We start from the raw sequence: 18,241 nt of genomic DNA on the forward strand, positions 1-18,241 counted from the left end.
ATTCCTTCCAAAGAAATCCCAGGGCTGATATCCTTCAGAATGGACTGGTTGGATCTCCTTGCAGTCCAAGGGACTCTCAAGAGTCTTCTCCAACACCACAGTTCAAAAGCATCAATTCTTCGGTGCTCAGCTTTCTTCACAGTCCAACTCTCACATCCCTACATGACCACTGGAAAAACCATAGCCTTAACTAGACGGACCTTTGTTGGCAAAGTAATGTCTCTGCTTTTGAATATGCTATGTAGGTTGGTCATAACTTTTCTACCAAGGTGTAAGCGTCTTTTAATTTCATGGCTGCAGTCACCATCTGCAGTGATTTTGGAGCCCATAAAAATAAAGTCTGACACTGTTTCCCCTGTTTCCCCATCTATTTCCCATGAAGTGATGGGACTGGATGCCATGATGTTTGTTTTCTGAATGTTGAGCTTTAAGCCAACTTTTTCGCTCTCCTCTTTCACTTTCATCAAGAGGCTTTTTAGTTCCTCTTCACTTTCTGCCATAAGGGTGGTGTCATCTGCATATCTGAGGTTATTGATATTTCTCCTGGCAATATAGATTCCACCCTGTGCTTCTTCCAGCCCAGCATTTCTCATGATGTACTCTGCATATAAGTTAAATAAGAAGGGTGACAATATACAGCTTTGATGTACTCCTTTTCCTATTGGGAACTAGTGTGTTGTTCCATGTCCAGTTCTAACTGTTGCTTCCTGACCTGCATACAAATTTCTCAAGAGGCAGGTCAGGTGGTCTGGTATTCCCATCTCTTTCAGAATCATATATTCATATATATAGTATAAATAGAATTATATATTATATATAGCATAAACAATGTAATATATATCATTTGTAATATATAAAACTTAATTTTTATTATTTCATTTGGTTTTCAAAACCTGTATAGTATGATACAATATCTGTTTTCAATATAGGACAACAAAGGCTTAAAAAGGTTTAAAAATGTGCTCAAGATCATATAACTGTTGAATAACAGTAAGGGTTCACACTCATTTGTCACAGTCTAAATGTCACTGAATGTCACCAAATAAAGCAGTGCTTTCAGTATCATAGAAGTTTCTAAATATGAAATCTGTATTTCACTTGACTGTCATAAAAAATAAATGTTCATCTTAAATATTAAGTATTATAAAAGATTTTGCCTCCAACACTTAGAAAATCCGCCTATCTAGAACAGCTTGTTTTCAGTATGAACACATTTAATATTTATATTAGAGATAATATATTTGTTTTTCTTGAAAAGAACAAATGCTTTTGGATATTGGAATTAAAGTGTCTAAATCACTTGCCCTAATGTACTCACATTCTCATCCAACTTTCAAAATATGTTACATGATCATTTGAGAATTATGTAATTAATAATTAATCATTGCATAATTCCTGAACCCTTCCACAAAGTGTAATCAATATACATATGTTTATTGAATGAATGCAGAATTTCTCTCACAGAATCGTTGATGGCAAATTTAGTAACTGACTCTCAGAACAAATGTGTATGACATACATCTAACTATCCATAATATAACTCAAGTTGAAGAAGCACTCACTGAAGCAATACACGATGTTCCAGTCTTACGTTTCTGCTATAAATACCTCCCTCACAAATACATTCACTTGTCCTCTTGTTATACTCCTAAAAAACACTTCAAAATCCAGTTCAAACACTCTCTTAACATTCGCTGCGTCCATCACTCCTTTCATTGTGTACCCATCACATCCTCAACAGCTCAGCTGCAGGACAAAAGCATTGTGTTAAAGTTATTTGCTCCTTGGCTTCCATTATTGAATGGTGTACACATGAGAGTAAGTAGACTTGTCTTCCCATATCAATATATTACTTTACAGTTTGTCACAGATATTGGGTAACATATCTATGACCAGTTAATAGAATAAATAAAAGAATTCAGGTAAGAGGCACACTATTTAAAGATTTCTATACAAATGTGTTTACCTTACTGAGGCATGGGGAGGCAAAGGAGCAAAGAACTTCTGATGACTGAAATGGACATAATGAAAACTAGAGGACAGCAAATAGGTTTTATTTCTCCATTAATCAATTCTTATCTAATTTTTCTTAACATTTTTCCAAATAACATTTTAGAATTTTCCTGCAAGAGGCATGGACATTCATTAGATATGTTTATACACACACACACACACACACACACACATATATACATGTTTGTTGGTTTATGAATGTAAAAGTCCCTCAGTTATGTCCGACTCTTTGCAACCCCTGGACTATAGCCTGCCAGGTTCCTCTGTCTGTGGAATTCTCCAGGCCAGAATTCTGGAGTGGATAGCTGTTTCCTTCTCCAGGAGAATTCCCAACCCAGGGATCGAACCCAGGTCTTCCACATTGTAGGTGGTTTCTTTACCATCTAAGCCACCGGGGAAGCCAAAGAATACTGGAGTGGGCAGCTTATGCCTTCTCCAGCAGATCTTCCCAACCCAGGAATCAAACTGGGGTCTCCTGCCTTGCAGGCGGATTCTTTACCAGCTGAACTTCCAGGGAATATCAAGTATTATAAAAGAAGGGAAGCCCTGTTGCTTTATGACAATGCATTATTCAAGGTACTTTGAATGTTGCTCACATTTACAAATATAAATAACTTGTGTCATGTAAACTTACTGCTGCTGCTGCTGCTAAGTCACTTCAGTCATGTCTGTCTCTGTGTGACCCAACAGATGGTAACCCACCAGGCTCCCTCAACCCTGGGATTCTCCAGGCAAGAACACTGGAGTGGGTTGCCATTTCCTTCTCCAATGTATGAAAGTGAAAAGTGAAAGTGAGAGTGTACTTATTTTGACAATTCATCCATGAATTACTTTGTATTTTACTTTACTTAATCATATCATCTATCAAGGTTAGCTGTATATTTTAAGACATCCTTTATTTTAAAAAGTAAAATACTTGCTCAATTCTGTGTGCTAAAAGTAAATAACTTTTCTGTAGCTATTGAGATATATGGTTTTTCTCCTTTAAACTACATATGTTGTAAATTATATTGAGTGATTTTTTAATATCTATAGCAAAACAAATATTTTATGGTCTAATATCATTTTGGCAACCCACTCCAGTATTGCTTGGGAAATCCTATGGACAGAGGAGGCTGGTGGGCTACCTTCCATGGGTTACAAAGAGCTGGACACGACTGAACAGCTAACACTTTCATTATCATTTTATATTCTGTTAGATTTTGTTTGTTAATATATTTGAAAACTTTTAAAGTCTATTTTCGTGAATGAAATTGACCAGTAGTTATTCTTTTTTTAGTAATGTTCTTGCTTAATTTTGGTATTAATTTTATATTGCTCTCAACTTTGGGGGAGTTAATCTATTTATCTATGAGCACATACTAAATTACCTAATGCTTAGTGGCTTTAAACTGCAAACCTGTATCATCTTCTCAACATAATGAGAATTCTAAACTATAATAAAGAGATAAAAGATAATAAATAGAGAAATGAAGTTAAAAAATATTGAGAAAAGCTTAGCTAGTTGCCCCTGGTATGAAGTATTTCTGAGGTGCAGTCAACATTTTGGCCAGGGCGGAGAAGGCAATGGCACCCCACTCCAGTACTCTTGCCTGGAAAATCCCATGGACAGAGGGTCCTGGTAGGCTGCAGTCCATGGGGTCGCCAAGAGTCAGACACGACTGAGCGACTTCACTTTCACTTTTCACTTTCATGCATTGGAGAAGGAAATGGCAACCCACTCCATTGTTCTTGCCTGGAGAATCCCAGGAACAGGGGAGCTTGGTGGGCTGCCATCTGTGGGGTCGCACAGAGTCGGACACGACTGAAGCGACTTAGCAGCAGCAGCAGCAGTGATCTAAAAGCTTGCTAGAGAATTTACTTTCAGGATGGCTCCTTCACGTGAATATTGTTTCCTAGCTGCTATGGACATGGGAACTTTCTCTGTCACTTGACCTATAAGCACTTCTATAAGGCTTTCCTTTCTTATCAAAGTAAATTTCACGTAACATTGAATCATTTTAAAGTGAACAGTTCTGTGGTTTACAGTACATTTAAAATGTTGTGCAGCCATCTCACTGTCTACTCCCCAGACATTTTCATCATCCCTCAGATAATCCTGATATCCACCAAGCAGTTGCTTTACATTTCTCCCTCCCCTCAGCCCCTGTAAACCACTAACCTGCTTTTTATCCTGATGGATTTACCCATTCTGGATGTTTCATAGAAATGGGCTCATACAATATATGGACTTATGAGTTACACTTCTTTCACTTAGTGTAATATCTTAGCATGTTAAAGTGGTAGCATATATCAGTACTTCTTTTTTTTTTACCATCAAATAATATTTTATTGTATGGATAGACCAAATTTTATTTTCTATTTATCAGTTGATATTTGTTGTATAATTTCCACCTTTTGGTTGTCATTTACATTATGATATTATATATGTATGTATATATATATTTTTTCTTTACTCTCATCTGTTGAAGAACATGTAGATTCTTTCCATATTTAAGCTACTGTGAATAATGTTGCTATAAACATGGGAAAGATGTTCATACATATAGCTATCTCTTTGAGATAATAAACTTTCCTTTTCCTTTGATTATATATCCTGAAGTAGGACTGCCAGATCATTATAGATACATGTATATGCCTCTCAGGAAGTGCTAGTGGTAAAGAACCCACTGGCCAATGAAGGAGACTTAAGAGATGTGGGTTCTATCTCTGGGCTGGGAAGGGGAAGATTCCCCTGGAGGGGGGCATGGTAACCCCATCCAGTAGTCTTGCCTGGAAAATCCCATGGACAGAGGAGGAAGGTGGGCTACAATCCATAGGGTTGCAAAGAGTTGAACACAACTGAAGCAAATTAGCACAGTATATATTTATATATATACATACAAATATGTCTAAACGATTTTGGCATAGGAAATTCTGACCACTCAAAATTTGGAACATACTTGTTTTTAATACTCATCAGATTGTCTTTCTTTCTTTCTAGCTTATTGGCTAAATTCAGTGGCTATTACAGACCATGTTCAGCCAGGTTGGTTAAGGGCAACATGAAATGTGAAGAGGGTTGGTCCAGGAATTAGAGCTCCATGACTTTTATCTCTAACTCTGGGCTACAATAAGCTGTGTGCCCTGGAGATGTCATTAACCTCACTGTGAATCATCTTCCCAGCAACATGACTATGAAGTGTTCAGCATTATTTTTAGAGTCGATGAATATGTTATAATTTTCACTCTTAAGGTACTGCTGTGAATGCTGCACCAGAGGAATTAATACATATAACAGGGGAGACATTATTAAATCTCATTTTTCCTGATGAGAATATCAAGGTTAAAGTTCAGAAGGAATCTTTATCAATTAAGGCTTATTTAAGCAGAAAGGGGGGATCTATTGACTTCATTACAGATATATTTATAATTTCTTGAGAAATTTTCATACTAGTTTCCCAGTGGCATCACCAGTTTGCTTTCCCACCAACAATGTACATGAGATCCCTTTTCTCCACGTCCTCAACAGCATGTTATCTGTTCAGTTCAGTTCAGGCGCTCAGTCATGTCTGATTCTTTGTGACCCCATGAACTGCAGTATGCCAGGCTTCCCTGTTCATCAGCAACTCCCAGAGCTTGCTCAAACTCTGATCCATTGAGTTGGTAAAGCCATCCAGCCATCTCATTCTCTGTCATCCCCTTCTCCTCCTGCCTTCCATCTTTCACAGCATCAGAGTCTTTTCCAATGAGTCAGTTCTTCCCGTTAGTATTGGAGCTTCAGCTTCAGTATCAGTACTTCCAATTAATATTCAGGACTTATTTCCTTTAGGATGGGCTTGTTGCATCTCCTTGCAGTCCAAGGGACTCTCAAGAGTCTTCTCCAGCACCACAATTCAAAAGCATCAGTTCTTAGGTGCTCAGCTTTCTTTATAGTCCAACTCTCATATCTATACATGACTACTGGAAAAACCATAACCTTGACTAGATGAACCTTTGTTGGCAAAGTAATGTCTCTGCTTTTTAATGTGCTATCTAGTTTGGTCATAGTTTTTCTTCCAAGGAGCAAGTGTCTTTTAATTTCATGGCTGCAGTCACTATCTGCAGTGATTTTCAGTTCAGTTCAACTCACTCGCTCAGTCGTGTCTGACTCTTTGCTACCCTATGGACTGCAGCACACCAGGCCTCCCTGTCCATCACCAACTCCTGGAGTTTACTCAGACTCATGTCCATTGAGTAGGTAATGCCATCCAACCATCTCATCCTCTTTTGTCCCCTTCTCCTCCCGCCTTCCATCTTTCCCAGCATCAGGGTCTTTTCCAATGAGTCAGTTTTTTGCATCAGGTGCCAAATTATTGGAATTTCAACTTCAGCATCAGTCCTTCCAAAGAATAATGAAGACTGATTTCCTTCAGGATGGATTGATTGTATCTCCTTGCTGTCCAGGGGACTCACAAGAGTCTTCTCCAACACCACAGTTCAAAAGTATCAATTCTTCAGCACTCAGCTTTCTTTATAGTCCAACTGGCACATCCACACATGACTGCTGGAAAAACCATAGCAGTGATTGTAGAGCCCAAGAAAATAAAGTTTGTCACTGTTTGCACTGTTTCCCATCTATTTGTCAAGAAGTGATGACTAGATGTCATGATCTTAGCTTTTTGAATGTTGAGTTTTAAGACAGCTTTTTCACTCTCCTCTTTCACTTTCATCAAGAGGCTCTTTAGCTCCTCTTCACTTTCTGCCATAAGGGTGGTGTCATCTACATATCTGAGGTTATTGATATTTCTCCTGGCAATCTTGATTACAGCTTGTGCTTCACCCAGCCAGCATTTCACATGATGTACTCTATGGCTCAGAGGTTAAAGTGTCTGCCTGCAATGCGGAAGACCCGGGTTCCATCTCTGGGTCGGGAAGATCCTCTGGAGAAGGAAATGGCAGCCCACTCCAGTATTCTTGCCTGGAGAATCCCATGGATGGAAGAGCCTGGTAGGCTACAGTCCACAGGGTCACGAAGAGTCAGACACGACTGAGCGACTTCACTTTCACTCTGTGTATAAGATAAATAAGCAGGGTGACAATATACAGTCTCGACGTACTCCTTTCGCAATTTGGAACCAGTCCATTGTTCCATGTATAATTCTCACTGCTGCTTCATGATCTGCATACAAATTTCTCAGGAGGCAGGTAAGGTGGTGTGGAATTCCCATCCCTTTAAGAATTTTCCACAGTTTGTTGTGATCCACACAGTCAAATGCTTTAGTGCAGTCAATGAAGCAGATTTTTTTTTTTTTCCTGGAATTCTCTTGTTTTTTCTATGATCCAATGGATGTTGGCAATTTTATCTCTGGTTCCTCTGCCTTTTCTAAATCCCACTTGAACATCTGGAGGTTCTTAATTATCTTTTAGATGACAGACATCCTACCAAATGTAAAATTTTACCTCATTGTGGCTTTGATTTGCATTTCCCTGATAATCAGTGACATTGAGCACCTTTTTATGAACATGTTTGCCATTGTATATCTTCTTTGGAAAAATGTTTATATAGATGACTTGTCCATTTTTTTTTCTATTAAGTTGTATGAGTTTTCTGAATATTTTGGCTTAACTCCTTATTTGATAAGGGTTTACAGATGTTTTCTCCCATTCTGTATGTTGACTTATTTTTTTTTCTGTACAGAAATGGTCCTTTGCTTTTTAGTTCCTGAATTATAAATGTTCATTATATGATCCAGATACTGGTCACATAACAGGTATCATTTGCATCTTTTCCTCTTTTGTCAGTTGTACTTATACATTCTTGATAGTGTCCTGTGAAGATTCAAAAATTTTTATTTTGATGAAGTCCATTTTCCCTATTTTTTTTGTTGTTGTTGTTTTTGCTAATGTTTTGGGGTCATATCTAAGAAACCATGGTCAAATACAAGGTTATAAAGATTTGCTCTTATGTTTTCTAATATAATTGTATTGTTGTAGCTGTTGCATTTAGGTCTTTGATTCACTTTGAGTTCATTTTTATTCAGGTGTGAAGTAGGGATCCACATTCATTGTCTTGCATGTGGATATCCATTTATTCTAGGCTCAATTTTTTAAAAGACTGTTTCTTGGCATCCTTGTAAAAATTGATATATATATATATGAACTATCTCTTGTGTTCCTTATCTAATTTCATAGATGTGTATTTTTATCTTATTTCCAGTACCACAGTTTTTGAGTACTGTACCTTGGTAATATGATTGGAAATTGGGAGATATGAGAGTTCCAGTTTCATTCTTCTTTTTAAGGATTGCTTTGTCCCTATTATTCTGAGGATTAGCTCTTCCATCTCTACTAAAACAGTCAATTATGAATTTTTATAGTAGTTACATTGTATTTACAGGTCAATCTTGGAGTATTGTCATCTTGCCAGTTCTTATTATCTCACCAATTAATTGAGTCCTTGAACACATGATGTCTTTCCATTTATTTAGGTTTTCTTTAAATTCTTTTAACATGTTTTTTTAGTCTTCAGTGTAAAAGTCTTATACCCTATTGGTGAAATTTATTTCTAAATATTATATTTTTAGTGTGTATCATAAGTAGAATTATCCTAAATTCTTTTCTTTAACTTTTGTATTAATTTATTTTTAATTGGAGGATAATTGTCTTACAATATTATGTTAGTTTCTGCTGAACAGCAACATGATTCAGCTATAGGTATACATATGTCCACTCCTCCTGGACCCCTCCTTCAACCTCCCACCACATCCCAACCTTCTATGCTGTCACAGAGCACCAGGTTTGAGTTCACTGTGTAACAGAGATAATTTCCACTGGCTCTCTGTTTTATATGTGGTATTTTACATGTTTCAGTGCTACTTTCTCAATTTGTCCCAACCACTCTTTTCTCCACTGTTTCCCCAAGTCTGTTCTCTATATCTCTATCTCCACTGCTGCCCTGTAAAGAGCCATCGGTATTATCTTTCCAGATCGCATATGTATGCATTAATATATGATACTTGTTTTTCCTCTTTCTGACTTACTTCGCTCTGTATAACAGGCTCTAGGCTTATCCACTTCATTAGAACTGACTCAAATGGTTTCCTTTCTATGGCTGAGTAATATTCCATTGTATATGTGTACCACAACTTCTTTATCCATTCATCTGCTGATGGACATCTAGGTGGCTTCCATGTCCTAGCTATTGTAAATAGTGCTGCTCTCAACATTGGGGTACCTGTGTCTTTTCCAGTTATGTTTTCTTCAGAGTATATGCCTAGTAACGAGATTGTTGAGTTGTATGGTAGTATTATTCCTAGTGTTTTAAGGAATCCTCATACTGTTGTCCATAGTGGCTGTATCAATTTACTTTCCGACTAACAGTACAATAGAGTTCCCTTTTCTCCACACTCTCTCCAGCACTTATTGTTTGTAGATTCTTTGATAATGGCCATTCTGACTAGTGTGAGGTGATCTGTTATTGTAGTATGATTTGCATTTCTCTAATAATGAGCAATATTGAGCATCTTTTCTTTTTTTTAAATATAAATTTATTTATTTTAAGCATCTGTATGTTTTCTTTTGGAGAAGGCAGTGGCACCCCACTCCAGTACTCTTGCCTGGAAAATCCCATGGATGGAGGAGTCTGGAAGGCTGCAGTCCATGGGGTCGCTGAGGGTCGGACACGACTGAGCAACTTCACTTTCACATGTTTCTTTGGAGAAATACCTATTTAGATCTGCCTACTTTTTGATTGGTTTGTTTGTTTGTTTTGGTATTGAGCTGCATGAACTACTTGTATATTTTGAAGATTAATCCTTTGTCATTTGTTTCATTCACTTTTATTTTCTCCCATTCTGAGAGTTGTCTTTTCAACCTGTTTATAGTTTTCTTTGCTGTGCAAAGGCTTTTAAGTTTAATTAGGTCCCATTTGTTTACTTTTGGTTATATTTCCATTATTCTAGGAGGTGAATCATAAAGGATCTTCCAGTGGTTTATGTCAAAGAGAGTTCAGCCTATGTTTTCCTCTAAGAGTTTTTATAGCTTCTGGTCTTACATTTAGGTCTTCAGTCCATTCTGAGTTCATCTTTGTGTATGGTGTTAGAAAGTATTCTATTTTCATTTTTTGCATGTATTAACTGTCTAGTTTTCCCAGTACCACTTACTGAGGAGGCTGTCTTTTCTCCATTGTATATTGCTTCCTTTGTCAAATATAAAGTTCTCATAGGTGCCTGGGTTTATCTCTGGGCTTTCTATCTTATTTCATTGAACTATATTTCAGTTTTTGTGCCAGTACCATACTGTCTTGATGACCATAACTTTGTAGTATAGTCTGAAGTCAGGAAGCTTGTTTCCTCCAGCTCCACTCTTCTTTCTCAAGATTTTTTTTTGCCATTTGGAGTCTTATGTACCATAAGTGGAATTGTTATTGTAAGTTTTTTTTTAAGATGCTATAGCAACAAAAAGCTTTTCCTTTTCTCCCATTTAAGTATTTATTCATTTATTTATATAACTGAATTCTTAGAGTCTTATTTTTATACTCCTTCATAACCTGTAATTATCTTAATGCTCCAATTATTTTGTATTTGTTAAATGAAAGCCCCTTTAAACTGGTTTTGTATTTTCTGATATGTTTTTCTCATTCCTTAAGGACCTCTTTAGTTATTGAAACAAGATATCTTGGGCTTACCTTGTATTTCACCTGGTACAGTCTCAGAATAGCTTTTGTCCAGGGACCACTGGCACATGTTCAGTTCAGTTCAGTTGCTCAGTCATGTCTGACTCTTTGTGACCCCATGAATCGCAGCACACCAGGCCTCCTGTCCATCACCAACTCCCGGAGTTCACTCAGACTCACATCCATCGAGTCAGTGATGCCATCCAGCCATCTCATCCTCTGTCATCCCCTTCTCCTGTCCCCAATCCCCCCCAGCATCAGAGTCTTTTCCAGTGAGTCAACTCTTCGCATGAGGTGGCCAAAGTACTGGAGTTTCAGCTTCAGCATCATTCCCTCCAAAGAAATCCCAGGGCTGATCTCCTTCAGAATGGACTGGTTGGATCTCCTTGCAGTCCAAGGGACTCTCAAGAGTCTTCTCCAACACCCCAGTTCAAAAGCATCAATTCTTCAGCACTCAGCTTTCTTTGCAGTCCAACTCTCACATCCATACATGACCACTGGAAAAACCATATGTTAGTAGATACTAAATTACTTAGATTTGCAAACTGAGACCTTGTAAAAATGCATAGCATCAATAACATATACAATTTCTATTTTTCTTTGTTTCAGAAAATCAAGTGGCATATATGGATACTAATCATTTTCTTTTCTGTTTCTAATTTTAGTCCCTCCAGTAATCCGGGTGTATCCAGAGAGTCAAGCCCGAGAACCTGGAGTTACTGCAAGTCTTAGGTGCCATGCAGAAGGCATACCAAATCCTCAGCTTAGCTGGCTGAAGAATGGAATTGATATTACACCAAAGCTGTCCAAGCAACTCACACTTCAAGGTGCTTTTTACTTGCATTTTTTCTCTTAAATAACAATGCAGAAATTTCTTACTAAAATTTATAACATATTTTACATTCTTTGAAAAAAGAGAAAGTGATATTTGGTGGCAATGTATGCAATGAATATGAAAAAAGTTATGTTGGTACCTAAGACATTACATTTGAAACAGTACTTTAATACTTTAAATGTTTTAAATAATAGTCTTGTCATAACAATTAGTTATGTCATTATTTTTATAAGTAAAATATTGTTTTTCTTCTAAAACTTATCCTCTAAATTATAGCAAATATGCTGAACAGAATAATTGAATTCCTTCATTAAATACATTTCTGAAGAGACAATTTATATGTTTAAATCATACATTAAAATATGTGTTGACAGAATATGTCAATAATATAAAAATTCTTTAGGAAATATTTTATAGCACACTTTGCAAATGAACAAAGAAAAATAATCAAAACGTTGCTAAATCTGTTTCACATTTGTGTTGTTTTAAAGTGATGAAGTACTTGCACTCTAATATATAAAATATTCTACATGTTCTAATAATCTAATATGCAGTTGTGATTAGTCATTATACAGTTTACAATAACCACGCATGTGTGGTATGTAAAAAACAGATAATCTTTATCATATCAAATAATCAAAATAATGCAAAACTAATTGCATATAGTTTGAACATCTTAGTAAGCAATAAAATTTACAGATCGTATTTCCATTGTCAAGAATAGCCCAGGGACAGTTATTTTACTGGAGTATCTGTTACATGGCATTACATTCCTTATTCCATGCCTTTAAATTCCTTCTATTCATACTGTTAGAAATGAATATATTTTCCTTATTCCTATATGAATATACTGCTGTTGCTGCTGCTGCTAAGTTGCTTCAGTCGTGTCCATCTCCACGTGACCCCATAGACAGCAGCCTACCAGGCTCCCCTGTCCCTGGGATTCTCCAGGCAAGAACACTGGAGTGGGACTACCATTCAATTTAGAGAGTGAATGCAATTTATTAGCATACATTTTTAAATAAATCTTTTAAAAACATTTACTTATCTATTTTTGAAAATCAAGAATGACATATGAAAGTATTTTTGATCTTTCAAAGCTGAATCCTAACAAGGTTAATATAAATTGCCAAAATAAATTTACATGTTTACTTCTCTGATTGTGTCTTGGTGTCTATTTTTTTTTAATTTTTATTTCATTTTACTGTACAATACTGTATTGGTTTTGCCATACATTGACATGAATCCACCACGGGTGTACATGAGTTCCTAAACATGAACCCCCCTCCCACCTCCCACCCCATATCATCTCTCTGGATCATCCCCATGCACCAGCCCCAGGCATCCTGTATCCTGCATCAAACATAGACTGGCAATTCGTTTCTTACATGATAGTATACATGTTTCAATGCCATTCTCCCAAATCATCCCACCCTCTCCCTCAGAGTCCAAACGTCCACTCTACACATCTGTGTCTCTTTTGCTGTCTTGCTTACAGGGTCATCATTACCATGTTTCTAAATTCCATATATATGTGTTAGTATACTGTATTGGTGTTTTTCTTTTTGGCTTACTTCACTCTGTACAATCGGCTGAGAAGAAGATTGATCTGGTTAACAGAAATCAAATTGAATAAAAGTCTAATTAGCTTCTGATTTTGCAATCTCTTGTCCACTTGATAGCAGCAAACCATATTCTATAAACATAATATAGCCTTGTGTGCGTGCTGTGTGTGTTGAATCACTTCAGTTGTCTCTGACTCTCTATGACCCTTTGGAATATAGTCCGCCAGGCACTTCTGTCCATGGGATTCTCCAGGCAAGAATATTGGAGTGGGTTGCCATTTTCTCCTCCAGGGGATTTTCCCAACCCAGGGATCCAACCCTTGTCTCTAATGTCTTCCGCACTGGCAAGCAGGTTCTTTAACATTAGCACCACCTGGGATGCCCTTTATATGAGAAGGGGAATTTGGGAAGTTAGTTACAATCATCACTCAACTTTGAAAGAATGAGGACATTTGTAAAACAGCTATTATCATTTTTAAAAAATAAAAGAAATTAGGTTAAGTTTTAAGAGGCTAGGACAAGTAATAAAAGTTGATTTGGGAGCACAACCTAAGAGAAGAATCTGGCACACAGGAGTGTGAATTTCCATGTGGCTTTGTGTATGTTAACACATTAACAAATTCTATGGTTATTTAATTATCTGTTTATTCATAAGATGCTTATTTGTCACTTCTATGTGACATCTAAGTCTAGGCACTAACTGAATAACTATGTAAATGGATGGGATGTTATGAGAAGTAAAATTCTAGAAAAGAAGAAATATTTTACTGGCAGCCAAATCAAGAGAATATCAGAAGGAGACTAATAATTAGCAAAGAGATGAGAACATATGATATTACAGAAGGACAGAAAAGAAAGCCAAAACTGGAAAAGAGTTCATCAATGCTATATGCACAGTCAAGGAAGATCATTAAAATATATTCATTGGTTAGTGATTAGTTTGTCCCTGTGACATTTAAAAAATCAGTTTGCTGTGTCCTTAGAAATGAAAGATAGGAATAAAAATATCTCTCAAAATTTTGAAAGGTGGAAAAAGAAAAGGTAGCAGCTTCTGGTGAAAAGGTTTAGGACTGGTGAAGTTATTTCTTACTTCTTGGACAGTTTATATTGATTTGAAAAGATATAGGTGAAGAGAGATATGTGGACAATGGAGCAGGTGAAAGATGGACAAATTTTTGTGGAAATCAACAAGAAAGAAGGAGGGGATGATCTTGGAATGAAGCATAGAAACTTTCTTTTGAGAAGTAAATAAAAATGAAGATGTTGATGAAAACAGAAAGTTTGGATTAATTTCTTTATTTTTTAGCTTTTATTGAAATAAAGTTGACCTAAATTTTGTGTAAATTTAAGGTGTACAGCGTGATGAACTTTTAAAACTTATGTACTGTAAAATCATTTGAGTTAACTTTCTAATCATGTGTATGTATTTAATCACACACACACACACACACACATAGAAAAAAAGAAAGTAAAAGAAAAGATGCAAACCTAAACAAATGAGCACTAAAAATATTGAAACTTAGGCCATTTAAACTTAGGCCACCTGCTTAAATTAAGACGTTATTATTTGCTGGAAAACATTAAACAAAGAAAAAGATTTGAAATAAAAGTGAAGTAGGGTATGAAATGCATCTAACTGTAAAGGTCAAGTAACATTCTGTAAACTGAGTATTGTGAATTTGAAATTTTGTAAATTTCCTTATGTAATAGTCTAGTAATATATTTAAAAAGTAGGTGCAGGGGATGTCATCTTGTTCTAGTTCTGAAACCAGATGTGTCAGGCTGATAAATGAACCAAGAAATTGGTAGCTCTGGCTATGGAATAGAAAATATCTAGAAATGCTAGCTAATGTAGGGAAAGAGTGAAAGACAAGTGCATAAGTTAGAAAAACATATAAGAATTTTGGGAAGAGAAAATTTGAAGAATAAATTAACTTAAGGGTTTCAAAAGTTCAAGAGAATTCATATTGTTAAGTGTGTGGTGTTTGGAGAGGGTCATGTTTCACACAGGAAAAAGAAGCTGATCTGGGCTAAAATATTGATACTTTGTTTCCTCCCCATCTTCTAGAGCATGGGTTTACAAAGGAAGGACTCCAGACCAAATCTGGAAAGCTGCCTATTCTTGTCAATAAAGCAATATTTTTTGCTTGTTTTCTGTTTTTGTTTTTAGTTCAGAGATACACACATTTTTTAAAAATATTGTCTTTGGCTGTTGTCATGCTCCTATGGCAGAGGTGAGCAGTTGGCACAGAGACTGTGTAGTCCGCAAAGTTTAATATGGTTACCATCTGGCCTTTTTGAGAAAAGCAAAAACAAACACAAAAACCTGCCAACTGCTTTGGAGAAGTGATTCTCAACAAATGATGGAATGGAAGTGTGCAGTGATATTTGTAAGAGAAAGAGGTTTGAGTGATTTCAGTGATTAGCCTTCCCCAAACACTCACTGCCTCTCCATATCCCCATAGGGATGACATTTAAGCTCTTTTCCCATTGGTTTTTTACCTTCTTTCCCCAAATAGCCACTCTGATTATTTGATCCCCATCTCTATCAGGAAGAGTCATGCTCCTTTTTACTGCAGATAGAACATGATGTCCCCGTGATTGGACAACAAGGAATATATACATAAACCCACACACATGCACGTGTACACACACACAAACACACACACAGAAAAAAAAGAAAGTAAAAGAAAAGATGCAAACCTAAACAAATGAGCACTAAAAACACTGAAACTTGGGCCATGATAGAACAGAAGTCCAGCACTTATTTTAGGGGAGTAAATTGCATAAGATCATTCTAGGAGCTTAAGATTCCTCATCTGATAATTAGTTATTATGCAGGACTATTAAGGGATAATATATGTAAAGGCTTCCCAGATGGCTCAGTGGTGAAGAATCCACCTGCCAACACAGGAGATGAGGGTCCAATCCCTGGGTAGATGCCATAGAGGAGGAAATGGCAACCTACTCCAGTATTCTTGCCTGGAAAATCCCATGGACAGAAGAGTCTGCAGGCTGCAGTCCATGGGTTGCAAAGAGATGGACAAGATTGAGCAACTGATCATGCACGCATATGTAAAAGTACTTCATGTTCTGCCAATGTATAGTAAATGGGTAATTATACGCTTGTTTACACTTTGAGAAATGCAACTCATTATTCAGAGATTAACTTCAAATATTCTTTTACCAAGATTTAAAAATTGGGTTAATCAATCCCTTAACCCTTTGGTTGACAATGATGATATCAATTCCATATGATAATATTGCTTAGATTAGGTATATTTCTTGAAAACAACTGAAAATCTTGCAAAGGAATTATGTATATTTTCTTCCTGTCCCCTATACTTAATAATTCCTAATGTATAATGCATACACAATTATATGCTTGCTCAGTGGAATGGCATTATACTTATATGATATAGCTCACTTAATTCCTTTATGACATGTATTTTCACATGTATTCTCTGAGAATGAACCATATTGATATTAATTAAAACTGTTGTAAAAGCTGAGGACAAAGTGGATCCTGAATATTAAAAATGAATACAGAAATGAAATTATAGCTATCAACATGTAACACTTCTTATGCAAGGTAGGGAGTATGAAATGAATATAAAATATACTGTGTGTGCTTTTGATAAGTAATATTGGGATCTCTGTAATAGAATGACAGCACAATTTATGAAACACTTGAATGCATTAGAAACAACTTAGCATGTCTCCAAAGCATGGAAGTAGGAAGGAAAACAGTTTAATTAGGACAAGCTAAGTGAACTATTTGACTGTGTAATCAGAAATGACTGTACCAAAGCTGAAATTGTAGCTTACAAGTTGCATTTGCCTTCTGTTTTCAGCAAATGGCAGTGAGGTTCATATTAGCAATGTGCGCTATGAAGATACAGGAGCATACACTTGTATTGCAAAAAATGAAGCAGGAGTGGATGAAGACATCTCTTCTCTTTTTGTGGAAGACTCTGCTAGAAAGACCCGTATGTATTGAATACAGACACACACACACACACACACACACACACACGGTAAAAAACATCTGCTTGCAATGCAGGAGACTCAGGTTCAATCCCTGGCTGGGAAGATCCCCTGGAGGAGGGAATGGCAAGCCATTCAGTATTCCTGCCTGGAGAATCCCATGGGCAGAGGAGCCTAGTGAGTTACAATCCATGGAGTTGCAAAGAGTCAGATACAACTGAGTGATTAACATACACACACACACACACACATCATGCTCAACTTTAAAACTAAGCTTTTTTCAGAAACAGCAGCATCAGAAAATGCTAAGAAATGATCAATTAATAAAAAAATAAACAAAAGCAGTTTTCATATATAGGAAGGATAGAATTCTTGAAATGTTAAAAGTAGGTTGAAAGATTAAGTACAAGATTGTGAGATGTTCAATATGACATGAAAATGATTTTGTTTTTTTGGCAGATGTATATAAGCTATTTTGAGTCCTGTCTTCCCATTTGCTTATACAGGAAATTAAATCATTTGCAAATTCCTTCTCCTCAATAATTTGGGATTCTTGGTCCCACAATACAGCCAAGGGGTATCTTATAAGCTTAATACCATAATATCATTCTTTTTCTCTTTTCTGCACTGTAGTCAGTGGTCAAATAGTTGTACATCAACTTTTTTCTGCCGCAGGTAGAGAAGTAAGTCACCTGAAACATCCACTGGCCTGGCACCAACACACCATGGGCTATTCTCTACTTACTGCTTGAAATCCTTTGTTACCACTGTACATGTCTCCTGATTTTCTCATGAAGTTTTTTAAAAAAATGTAGTGTCCTACTTAAACATTTTTACCTGGTGAAAGGAATATGATGGGAAGGAGATACTAAAGATGAATTTTTGGTTACAGCTGAACAATAATATTTAGAACACAAAGTACTCCTGTAGCATTGATCAAGTGAGCTACCTATAGGGAAAGACTCAGACACTTTCCTTCTCTGGTACACATGGCATGCATGGCTATTTTCAGATTCTTTCTCAATTTGCTTGGACTGACTATTCATTCTCCTTGCTCCAAAGTCAATCTGTAATGTCTATCTACATCTCATATTAGTCTAAGTTTTTCAGGGACTCTGATATTTTGAGAATCCTTTATATGCTAATTTCTCTGAGCCCCAATTTTAGACAAGGTTCAAGCATTGTTCCTTGGATATGGGGTATAAT

General features: G+C 36.5%; 1 protein-coding gene across 2 annotated transcripts in view; it reads left to right on the forward strand.

Moving 5' to 3' along the window:
- The window catches only part of FSTL5 (follistatin like 5), a 902,259-nt gene that overhangs the window by 726,216 nt on the left and 157,802 nt on the right, over positions 1–18,241 (forward strand). For both annotated transcript variants that reach the window (XM_040250565.1, XM_040250564.1), the window contains exons 9-10: positions 11,314–11,475; positions 16,903–17,037. In XM_040250565.1, the coding sequence (XP_040106499.1) occupies positions 11,314–11,475; positions 16,903–17,037 (297 nt within the window). The remainder of the gene's footprint in view (positions 1–11,313; positions 11,476–16,902; positions 17,038–18,241) is intronic.

Source organism: Oryx dammah, unplaced genomic scaffold (assembly GCF_014754425.2).
Source record: "Oryx dammah isolate SB20612 unplaced genomic scaffold, SCBI_Odam_1.1 HiC_scaffold_12, whole genome shotgun sequence".
Classification (NCBI taxonomy): domain Eukaryota; kingdom Metazoa; phylum Chordata; class Mammalia; order Artiodactyla; family Bovidae; genus Oryx; species Oryx dammah.